Below are 13,082 nucleotides of genomic sequence, written 5' to 3'. Positions count from 1 at the left end.
AGCTTAATCTCGAACAACATGTCCAGATAATACACTTTGAAGAGGTCACGACGAGTGACGGAACAGCCTGTGGTGTTTATCAGTTAGTGAAACAAAGAGTTAATCTCCCCTTTTTTTTTGTCCACCAAACTAAATTTAGAAGAACGAAAAAGATTTAGGAAATTTTTTCAAACTAATAAGAAGTTGATCAACAACCAAAAAACCATAGAATTCAACGAAATCTGCATATATATATATATATATATATATATATATATATATATATATATATATATATATATATATATATATATATATTATATATATATATATATGTATATATACATATATATATATACATATATATATATATATATATATATATATATATATATATAAATATATGTATATATATATATATATATATATATATATATATATATATATATATATATATATATAATCGTGGGAAGGCGGTTGAATTCCATAATGGGCTGACAATGACTGGTAAAAGTGTTCTGTACACTTTTACCAGTCATAATATATAAATATATAAATATATATATATATATATATATATATATATATATATATATTATATATATATATATATATATCTCCTTATCAATTAACAACAACTAGCCACTGAGGCAACAACAAACAAACCAGCGGCTCGCGACTTTCCTTTCTCTCTCTCTCTCTCTCTCTCTCTCTCTCTCTCTCTCTCTCTCTCTCTCTCTCTCTCTCTCTCCCACTCTAACAGGTAATTAAAATGAGAGAGTTGAATCATAAAATAAACATTTATTAAGTAACAAAAGATAATGATCCAAGTCTTACTGACTAACTTAAAAACCACAAAAGTAAAATGTCTAAACTGTATTGGTCACACCCACTGTCTATTTCCCCATCGGGACTCCCTCGGTCCCCCCATAGTTCTTGCCAGAACCGTCTGTTTCAAATACATAGAACACACCCCGTAAGTACACACACAAGTTTAACAATCAGAGATTAAAGATTGAATATTACCACAAAAATGTCAAATAGGTAACAAGCCACTCTTTGGCTAAAACAGTTCAAAACTCACCCAAGCAGCCGGACTATTTCACACACTATCAAAAAACCACTCCGGAGAACACCACGGTATCTTGTCTTTCTCTCAAAGCCGCCTCTAAGCCAAATCCCCCATAGACTTGTGTATCATACATTTAAAAGGAAGAGGCCCACATGCACTTACGAACGCACACTTCGTTAGCGCCTCATAATTACTGGGTGCAACCAGTTTCACAAAGGCACTTTGGAAAGACCTATGAACTGTCGTACATTGACTTGTCTAACTATGCAGTTTTATCTCACGCCACCGACAGAAACCCATTAATCAGCTTTCCTCAGGTCGTTGCTTCTCCACATTCCATAGGTCACAGCGAACATATTGGCAATATATCATTAATCAAAACCCTAGGCCTTACATATATATATATATATATATATATATATATATATATATATATACACACTCACATATATGTACTATATATTCTATAAATATTATCATATTCAACTTACCTCTAGAGGTTCTTGACGTTTGAATTTGGCAATGCTTGGGTGATTGATAGGAATATTTGGAATTGTACAAGTGGATGTATAGATCAGAAAGTCTTCTGGTATATTTTCTGTAAAGGAACATATAAGGTTAGTATAACACCCTTTTCAACAACGTATGAGATATTGTTTGAATTTTGCAAGGTAATTAAAAAAATTCAGGCAATAGTAATGATGCAGGGAATACTTGATGATCTACTTTGCGTTTTAGTATAATCTCTACAGCAATTCTGCACGCTGTTACCAAAAGTTCAGGTATAGAGTCAAGGGGGTATTTCCACTTTTACCAATTCAATACCGAACTGTTACGGCTTGTAGATGATAGCAAATCGTTGGGAAGTCCTTAGGAATTCCGCCAGTGTTCTTCTGCACGTCCATTTGCTAGTCTGGAGAAATCTCATCTTTCAAATTATTACAAAAAAATGATTGTGTTTGAACATTCTCGAACAATTATCTTTTTAAATAAAGGAGTTCTTATTAGTGGCTGAAGTCTTCAAGATACCCCACGTTTCATTTTGGTCTGGCGAGACCTTCAGATTGTAACTGTTCATATTAGTGAAGTTCTCTTTCACTTTAAAATTCGGCTAGTGTCTTAAATCAATTGTGAGTGGAGTGCAAAATTAAAACCGGTATCGTTAAATTAAATGTTTTTCACAATGGCATGACATGGGTAAAACTTGTGCTTGTTTTTCCAACTCTCACAAGTATCATCATACTCTTTCTGTTTGGTGTTTTTCTACTAAAGATCCTACAAGCCTCAGTGTTAATTGTGTTTGACTTTCAACTTCAGTGGTAGTATTGAATAACTTATATCTAAGCTTTACGTAAGTATAGCATTCATACATCGCATTGTTAGTTTGAGTGTTTTCATTTTCTAATTTACAAGCAATAGTTCTTTCGTTTAATTTTAGCTCGTTTTATGGGTCATTTTTACTTGTATGTCTTCATTCTTACACGCATGTCAAGTTTTCATACTTTTCGTTGCTTTCCTACTTTATCTTCAGGACAAGACTGAACAATTATTCTGAAAAGGAGTTGCATAGCCCTTGGTCAAAATTTGTGTCAAACCATGACAGACCCAGAGGATCCTCAGGAGCATGTAACAGTTCTTGAAAATCCTCGACATCCGAGAAATGAGGAAGGTAAACAGCCCATTTTGGAATGTGGTTCTTCGCCGAGGAACCAAGAATTGGCCAGAATTTCGGTTTTGGAGAGTTCCAAACCTTTCGGCATCTAATTCGTAACGGTAGGAATTATCCCCAAGACACACTTGATTTTCTTTTTCTCTTCGTTTTATACAATACAGAACGAAATCAGACATGGGTTGTATTTATTTTTTCTACCAGAAATTTGGTATCCATACCTAAAGTTTTGGAGATCCCCGTCTTATATACTAAGGTCATATTCCTATAGAAAATATTTCCCATTATGTATGGTAGAATTTGTTATAACAGTTTAATCGTGGTCTCAAGTTTTTATACATACAAAGTCAGGTTTCTAAAACTATGTGAAATTAAGTCGTTCATGCTTTGGTATGTTTACTCACCATATAGTTGTTCATCAACACATTCAGCCTCACATTGCTCGTGGTATTCCTGGTGCGTCATAAACGTGCGTCTGCTGGTGGTTTGATAGAAGCTCATACTGATGAAACCAGCCCCTAGTAGGACAAACAAGTACCGAATGCCTGCGATTGAAGTAGAAGTGCTTTCAGCTGTAGGATCCTTATGACCATTTTTTAGATCAACAAACATGAAATAATTTCTAAAAATGTTTGAGTATCCCTCTTCATTGAATATGCATTAAAAACAATTCCCAGATAGACTTAACAATTTATACCAGTTATGAATTTTAATTAAAATTAGCATATACAAAATAAGTCGAATCATTCATTATTATAACAAATTACATTTACAAATGACCTCTGCATACTTATATATTTTCACAATAAATGAATCCATCTCCTTAGTTTCCAGTGAATGGAATCACTTGTTTTGTCGTTTGTAGTCTCTTCTTCATAGATATATAAATGTGATGTAGATACATCATAGTAGACACCAGAAAGACAATCGATTGGGTTTTACAAAATCAACTTTCTTAACTTACGTGGCCTGGATTGTAAGTAATTTCAGGATCAATTCAGATGCCAACTATTCGGTGGTCTGATTACTTATATCCATGTCCATCCTATTACCCTGATCAAGGTTAGTTGATATTTAGTTTTTGCAAGACTATAAAAATTTCATTTATCGAATGAAATTAAATTAGTTTAATACAAGCATATTGAATTGTAAGTGGTAGAATTTGTAATTAGTTGTTTTTGGTTGTATGTAAAGTAGAACATCAATATCCGGAAAGTTAAAGAGCGTTACATAATTCAACTAGAGAATAATTCGGTTTTCATTTCTACATTTTTTCAAAATTCGGAAAAAACAAGGTTCTAATTGTATTGAAAATATTTAATAAGAACAGTTTATAACGGACATGTTTATGACTGATTTGCGTTACAAAAGAACCAGATATAATTTGGCAGCAAAATTTATATCTATCACAGCACATGCAAAAACTTCATTTACACTGACAGGCTAATCAACTTTCATATAGTTATTGACAGAAAACGAAGAGATTCAAATTGTATATTCTTCTGAAGCGTTGCGTAATTTAGTTTGTATTAGTGACCTAATTGGATTTTCTATTCGTTTTAATTTATACCGGTTATGACCAACTTATCATTGAATACGTCTGTAAACAACGATTTGGTTTTTGCAGTAGCATAATACTTTCTGTTTATTGAGTCATGTTGTTCTCGTAATATGTGTTTGATCGTTATAGATTAGTGTTTCAACTCTTGTACTGTTTAGAATAATATCGTATTAAAAAAAAATAGTCGATTCGTTACATTTTTAGGGCGGCCCTAGGATGAGTGAGAAGACAGAGACCTCGGATATCGGATGAAACCCGGATACAATAAAGAATGGACGAAAGTATTTAGAGAAAAATTTCAAGTTATAAAAGGAGAATGTGAAGTTGAACGTTGTCACTACTCAAGTCTAGATAGCGAGGTTCTGTGAAACAGAAGAAGAAACGAAAGAACTGGAAAAATAAGCAGATAATGTTGACAAAATCATGATTAAGGGAGTGCCCTTAATTACAAAAAAAAGAGGAATGTGTCTATTAAAAGGAAGGAAAAAATGGGGGGGTTTTTCATTATGAATAACATCTAAAGAAGAAAAAAAGATAACTTCTGATGGAAGTATTAAAAAGGTCATGAATATAGGATATGAGAGGATGATTTGATTGATAAAAAATAGTAAAAAAAAAGAAAACTCAAGAACACGTGACTGTACAAATGGATGAATTCACGGGTTTCAACTGGAAGGTGCAATAAAACACTTAAGAGATAGAATAGTTTGGTCTGCAGTGGAATAATTGGAAGGTGACTTCAGTTAATATATATATGATTTTATATATATATATAATATATATATATATATATATATATATATATATGTGATATATATATATATAGATATAGATATATATATATTATATATAATATATATATATTTATGTATATATATATATATATATATATATATATATATATATATCGAAACATTCTATAATAACTGTTCTTTTTTATAGAATATAGAATGGATAAACAAAGCCTGATTATTAGCAAATGAATTGTTGGCAAATAAAAGAAACACAACTCGGATGAATGAGGCCATTATAAAGCATTGTAGTCTGTTGTGATGGCCATTTTTGAAATGCTCGTAATCTGTAAATGGGGAAGGAAATCTGTACAGGGGTTAGAGATGAACTACCTGATTTTAGAAAAGGCAGGTGAGGTTATGTACAGGGTATGGAATTTATAAATCCACAGAATAAGCATGACGGGTCTTGAATCACTATGCTATCTTCGTTTAATATGCAATGCTTGTTGGAATTATCCATGAACGAGGTAGGTGCAAAGGTAATGTTGGCTGAGTCTTGTCAGTTGAATTCGCAGTATATAGTTGGATGCGAATGGGAAATGTTATGTCACCTTTGCTGTTTGCCATTTTCACATTATGCAATAAATGAAGTGTTGAGATAACGGAGAAAATGTTTAAGGCAAAGTAATGATAGAAAATTGTCACTCAGAAGATGAAGATTAGGCTTCTTTAGTCAGCAGAACATATGATTTACAAACTTTGCTTGATAGAATGTATCGTCTATCTTGACCTAATTCAAGAGGATAGACTTTGCTCCGAAAGATGAAGTGACACTTGATGGACTGAGGATTAGTGCGGTTGAATCTTTCAGCTATATTGGAACAATGATATCCAGTACAGGTTCACTTTGGCTTGAAAATAGTTAAATAATTTAAATATAAAGATAACACAATGGGTAAGCTGAGGAAGATCTTGAATTCAGATAGACTGAGTTTCCATAAAACATTAAGGATATTACTACGTTAGTCTAGTATATTTCATATTGCTGTGCATACATGATTTATGGCAAAGTAGGAAAACAATCTTCAAGGCCATGTCAATTTCAGAATAAATCGAACATTACAAGGGTTGGAAATGGTACCATAATGGAAATTACATTAGTTCTGTATGTAGGCAGGATATGATGAAGGAGAAATAAATACCATAAACATTTCATTTTCATGTACTACATGATAATGTCTTAATGAATTCCCGAGAGCACCAGAGGAATTAAAAGGCACTGAAATGCTTGGATGAGGACAAAGAAACGGGACCGAGGCTGTGGGTGACTGGAGATTTATTGAAGAAAAAGCAGAGTAAGGACATGAATGGCAGAAATTCACACAGGCCCTTTGCATGACTTGCTGTTTGAAACAGTGATGATAGATATGAAGTTTTACTTCGTTTGTGTATTTCATAACTTTGTTATTCTGTAGGCCATGACATATTCGATATCCAACTTAAGAAAAAACTCTCATGGTTCGTGAAACTCTAAACATTTAGTCACTTTAAAACTTGAACACCATCATGGAAAGATATTTAATTATAAATGATTTGCAAAATTAACAGAATCAACAGTTAATTAGAAGTTTAGTTATTTTCACAGCAACTTTATGCAAATTCTTAGTAAAAATGAATAACGCCCGATTCATCCGGTTTTAGCACGTCTTAAAATCCTGGTGCAAGGTAACGAGCTCTGTTGTCATTTCCCTCCTCACTGTCGTGTTGGATTGTTTTTCGTTGTTTATGGCGCCATTTTTATTTAAAGATAAAGTAGAAATGGTAATTGGAATTTCTTACTCTTATTGTTGTCTTCAGTTGATTATTTTATTAAAGCAAAGTTCTATTTTGTTACTGTTGTCATTACTGAGTAACAACGGTAGTCAGAGTGAAAATCATTTAGAAGAGATTAGCTATTTCTTTGACATATTGATGACTTTCAAGCATTAGTACATTTTAATTTGACCTATTTAGAGTTTGTGTGGGCCTTTGATTGTCGTAAGAACGAGGTGTGAGTGGGACTGAGTGTAATTCCAGTTGAATAGTCAAAGAAATTAATCAGGCAATGCACGAAGGAATAGTGCTTGGGAGGATATCATAAGGAGTAAAGTATGTGAAAGCAAAACATTAAAATTTTGTTAAATTTTCCCTCCCATTTTTTTTTAAGTTTTGGTGAAATTCCTAAAACCATTTCTAATTACTTGATGGATTTACATATACCCGCCCCCCTTTTTTTACTGTTTAAAAGGAATCGTTTGTCACAAAATAGAGTAAGCTTTATTTTTGTGTTGAAATAAAAGCAATGATTCATTCAAAAGAAGAAAGCTACTTAGTGTCGAAAATCTTATGTTCAGTTTTATAAAACAAACAAGGATTCTAAAAGCCAAATCAAAGCAAATGAATACCACAAATTTCTTAAATACTTTCCATATATATATATATATATATATATATATATATATATATATATATATATATATATATATATACTATATATATATGTATAAGAATTCTTGCGAGTCTGTTTTCTCATTTGCGTAGTTTCTTACTATTTATAAAAAGTGAAGTTATTATAAACCAATCAATTGTGACATTGTTTTTAATGTGTCCCTGGCTGACACAGTGTAGTTTCTTGGAAACATTCTACACCCCATAATGGAGAAACTAATATGGAATCTCTTACTTTTTATAACGAATAACGTGCCCTTGATGTGTGTTGATGTTGAACCCAAATGTCGTACGTCCATTTTCAATATCAACGCATTTAAATCCCTTGTTATAGTGCAGTTAACTGTTCGTAACCTGGTACTTTCTTTTGAATTTGGTTCTCGAAGTCTTCGTCTGTTGAAAATATAAAGAAGGGGCTAAGCTCTGATACTGGTATACAAACATTGAACAGTCGTATAGACTTGATCCCGAGACGCTGATTGAGATTTGCCAGTTGACACAATGACAAAATCGAAATGATCAAGAATGTGGACAGTCTATCAAGTTGAGCTTTTGTCTGTACTCTGATGATTGAGATATGATCAGCATTTTAGGGTATCTAATCTTTTTAAATCATCCATTTGTTTCTTTGATGATGTCATTAGCATTGTTTTGCATTACTATTTTTGTGCTTGTATATGTTACTGATAATTCCACGTGATTATAGGTTCATCATATTCCCAGGAGGTAAACATAGTTTAAAAATCAATTGGAATCTGCCTCATTTGTCTTTGGGGAAGCCATTTACGTACTCCCTTGTAAGGCATTTGCCATTGTTCTAGGCTACATTTTTGTTTGATAGTCATGTGAGATATTTCCTCATGATAGGCGATATCTTCTGCTCGCTCTCCTACGTTTCACCTCCTTGATAACTTTCAATCATTTCTACATTTGCAAATTATCCTGAAAGGTAGCCAATGATCGTTTGTCAAGTTTATAATGTATATTTTGCTTGTTTCACGTACATTATCTGTTGTGTTTCAAATATAACCGACTTCTAATATTTAGAGCTCGTGGTTCTCGAAACATTTAGGTAATCTTTCATACCTTTTATGTATTTCAGTTTTATTGGAGACTTGAGTAATATGGTAAATAAGAAATTGAATGGTTAACTTTGATAAAATAAACTGGCGTCATGAAGCAACTCTATTCATTAGCGATGTCCAAGGTCGGGATGGACAATTTCGCCGCAAGCATTTCACAGTGAGCATTTCGCCACGAGCATTTCGCCGCAAGGTCTGTTTAGCCGCAGAAGTCTCGCCGCAGATGAATTTATCGCTTAGCAAAATTTTTATAAAGATTGTTTCCACTCCAAAATGAAGAATTGGTGTTTATTTGGTAGTTTGAAGTTTATAAAAGATTTCATATGTCATTTTCATCTGTTCTATTCAATCCGTCTCCGAGGAGCTTTGTATTCGGTTTATCTCCAAGGAGTTCAATCTAAAAGAAAATCCTAAGCCCATTAACATGCAGTCTACCATTTATCTGTACGTGGAAAGGAAAAGTTTTCACACGATGGCATATATATATAGATATATATATATATATATATATATATACTATATATATATATATTATATATTTGATCCATATGCTGCTGATAAGATAAAGTCGTTATAAATCATGAAGTTGTGAAAAAGATAAATGACAACGTAGGCAGAAGATTACTGAGAGGAAATGGTAGGCGTGAGCTGCTATTCCCTATTGGAATGTGGAATCTATCTGACAGTACTAAAGCAATGAAGAAAGGACAAATAATCACGCAGAAGCTTCCCCAGTAATTTGGAGATTTATTGACTTTGCGAAAAGTTCAGTGAGGAAGGGACATTGACCACGAGCAACTTGTAGCAAGGCATAGCAATAGGCTACACCAAAACTCATGAAATTCAGAGAGGCAGACACTCGAATAATAAGAATCGTTAGGGGGTTTTCATGAGAGAGATTGCATCGAGTATTTACGCGGTATTGCTCATTATTTTTAATGAATATCTTTTTTGTTAACTTTACCTTTTTAGAATGCGAATACAATTTTTTTTATTTTCATACTGTATTTATTGATGATAAATAAAACAATCTCTGAAATGGTAATTTTTGTTTTCCCTTTCTTTTGTTCTGTAAAAGCTGAAATATGAAATTGATGGGTATGTCTGCGGCGAGACCTCTGCGGCTAAATAGACCTGCGGCAAAATGGTTACGGCGAAATGGCCTAGATCTTCATTTTTATTTTTGTGTGGTGGAATTTATAGTTTACAAATCAAGCAGCAGACTAATAGTTCTCCATTTTTATCCTCATTTGATCTCGTGTAACTACCTTTGACCATGCTGCCGAGATTTCCAGGAATGATACCTGGAAAAAAAAATTTCCTCAATTAATTATCAACCATAAAATGAAAGTTGCTTAACGAGAAAGTGAGGTTATGCTTTGTTATACGTATAAATGCAGACACAGACGACTCAGGAAGAACTGGAGCATATGATGCAATGGTCATTAAAGCAAATAAGACAAATGGTATTCATATGATAATGTTTTCAGCAAAGGCCTAATTGTTAGATATATTGTTTGTAGAAATATACTGATATGTCTGCATGGAAACCAGAAAATGTAACTGACCTTTGACCATGCTGCCGAGTTTTCCAGGAATGACACCTGGAAAAAAATGTTCCTCAATTAATTATCTACCATAAAATGAAAGTTGCTTAACGAGAAAGCGAGGTTATGTTTTGTTGTACGTATAAATGCAAGCAAAGACAGACGACTCAAGAAGAGCTGGAGCATTTGATTAAAAAGTCACTGTAGCAAATAAGACAAATGAGAATCATGTGATAATGATTTCAGAAAATGGTAAGGAACTGTTATTGTTACAATGTTTTCGTTCAGAATAGGAAGAGAAGAATACAACAGGTAAAATGGCATGAGGGGAGTGGGCAAAGTTATATTCACTCTTTATCTGGTTAGAGATAAAGTGCAACTAGGTAAGAGTTTAAACAATATTGTTGCAGGTGTAATGAAGACAAATGCTTTAATTAATAAGGAATGATAACAGCATATGCAACAATCATGGAAGGAACTTGGCCAGTAGTTACAGAGACTTGCTAATTTTCTGCGTAGGGGGAATGTTAACCTGCTGCAGTTTGGCAATTATTTTTTAGGATTAAATAACTGATACCTTGTCCTGGCAGCAGCTCCATAGTAGACTGACCACCAGCCGTAAAAAACAATCAGTGCTTTCATCATTAGAAGCAATATAGTTTCCAGGAATCATTACATCTCTCTCTCTCTCTCTCTCTCTCTCTCTCTCTCTCTCTCTCTCTCTCTCTCTCTCTCTCTCTCTCTCTCCCCTTGGGATTGAATTCAGCTGCGTGAGGCGAGGTTGGAACTACTGAGGCATTAAAAGTCATCTTCATATAGTAGATATATATATATATATATATATATATATATATATATATATATATATATATCATATATATATATATATATATATATATATATATATAATGTGTGGGTGTGTAATTTGTGTTTTTATATAAATAATGTACTTTCTCATAATGATCTTTGCCATACTCATAATTTAACTATGGGATTGTAGATAAAACCCTTAAATAAAAGTTATGAAACATGGATGTTTTTGCATCTACATCATGCCAGATGCCCAGCACACAAAGCATCATACACTTTCATCTTGTAATTTCAATTTCTAGGTGTTAAAGCCCCTCTTCTTCTGCCTCCATCTACTTCTGAACTGTAGACTCTTTTCATTAACTTTTCATATTCCGTTCTTTACGTATGACTAAATCATCTCAAAACTCACTACCTATCCGAAATCTTACATTTCTGTTGCCTTTTTTCTGACCTTTTTACATGATACCCTTTATCAACGTAATAGACAATTATGGTGACATATTGTACCATTGTCAAACCTCACCTTTACAACGGACAAGTTATTCTTTCATCTGCAATTTTTGACAGGTTTCAGTTCCATCATAAGAATATGTTATTGCGCGCACAATTTATTTTCTAGCCATAATCCTCCCGTAAGCATTACCATAGACTTTCCTTAGTATAGAAAGTAATGTTATGCTCCTGTAAGTCTGGTTTCTACCATTTATGCTGATCCTTTGCCTATAATCCAAACACCCTAAACATAACGTGGTAGCCTCCATTGTATTGTAGCATTTCACTCATAATCCTATTAATTTCCGGTGTTTTTTTGTTCTACAGCATCTTAATTGCTCTCCGACAGTCCTGCAACATAAGTTCTTAAACTTCACTAACTCTAGCTCTCTTGCATCATTCAGCTGTGCATCTCTGCTTTTTTCCTAATGTCAAGACTGTACTATGTACATTTCATACATTTTTTCCAAAATTTATTATCAAGTGAGTAAGGTAATCTGGAATAAAAACATAGTTTGGGGCTACTAAGAACAGCTGGTGGGGGGATAAGTTTTGAGTTCAATAGGTTCTTAAAGGATCTTGGGAATATTGCCAGTGGGAAGTAATTATTTTTAAAGTAATTAATGAGGAAGCCTCTCTCGTCATGAAAAGTGGACCAATTGGATGTCAGATTAATGGATCTGTGGAGAAATGTTGACATTGAATTCATCTTGAAATTAAAAGAACATGCACTAAAAATTTGTACCTAGGCCAGTGAATGTTTTTTTCCTGTAAATTCCCAAATGGAAAAATGCATCATCCTTAGAAATCCTCACATCAAGGAAGGAAAATCAGGAGGACTGTCGAAAAGATTATGAGGTATTTTTTCTGCCCTGGACTTCACGAAGATATCAGCAAGTTCTGTCAAGAGTGTCATGCCTGCTAGATAGCTGGAAAACCGAATGAAACCATTTAGAAACAACCTTCCCCCTCCACAATCGATGGAAATTAGATGAGAACCCTTTAGCAAGGTGATTATAGATGTGGTTGGGCCACTTCCAAAAATGAGGTGAAATGAATATCTGTTAACCTTAACGTGTCCTGTGACAAGATATCCTAAGGTGATCCCTGTTAGAAACAACATATCTGCCAAGGTACTTGCTGAGAAATTGGTGGAGATTTTCTCAAAGTTTGGAATACCAAAAATTGTACAAAGTGATAGAGGACGAACTTTACTTCCAAGTTATTCCAGGAAGTAATGAAATTGTTAGAAGTGAAACAACAGTTATCAACTGCTTATCATCCAGAGTGTCAAGGATCCTTGGTAAGGTTCAACCAGACATTGAAAAGTATGTTTTCAAAGTATTGTCCTGAGTCAGGAAGAGAATGAGATGTAGGTTTACCTTTAATGTTACTTGGAACCAGGAATGCTTATCAAGAAAGCATGGGATGTTCACCTAAGGAGATGATTTTTGGGAGAGAAGTAAGAGGAGCACTGCAGACTCTTGCAGAAAGTTGGGAAGAAAATCAAGTGGCAATCTAAGGAGAATATGTGAAAAATTTAAGGAAAAGGTTAAGAGAGATTAGAGCACTCACGTTAGTAAATCTGAAAGTAAGTCAAGAGAAAATGAAAAGGTGATATGACCATAAGACTAAGCTAAGAAGTT

The 13,082-nt window shown here is 33.5% G+C and overlaps 2 protein-coding genes across 2 annotated transcripts in view; one reads left to right on the top strand and one right to left on the bottom strand.

The window, feature by feature from the left end:
• Positions 1–13,082, top strand: part of LOC135220263 (uncharacterized) — an 80,775-nt gene that overhangs the window by 20,172 nt on the left and 47,521 nt on the right. The window lies entirely within an intron of this gene.
• Positions 1,543–13,082, bottom strand: part of LOC135220262 (uncharacterized) — a gene marked incomplete at its 3' end in the record, with an annotated part of 27,940 nt that continues 16,400 nt past the window's right edge. Inside the window, 4 exon segments of the mRNA XM_064257527.1 lie at positions 1,543–1,649; positions 3,125–3,265; positions 9,853–9,888; positions 10,153–10,188. Coding sequence (XP_064113597.1) covers positions 1,543–1,649; positions 3,125–3,265; positions 9,853–9,888; positions 10,153–10,162 — 294 coding nt within the window.

Source organism: Macrobrachium nipponense, chromosome 1 (genome assembly GCF_015104395.2).
Source record: "Macrobrachium nipponense isolate FS-2020 chromosome 1, ASM1510439v2, whole genome shotgun sequence".
Lineage (NCBI taxonomy): Eukaryota > Metazoa > Arthropoda > Malacostraca > Decapoda > Palaemonidae > Macrobrachium > Macrobrachium nipponense.
This window is presented reverse-complemented; position numbering and strand designations above follow the sequence as displayed.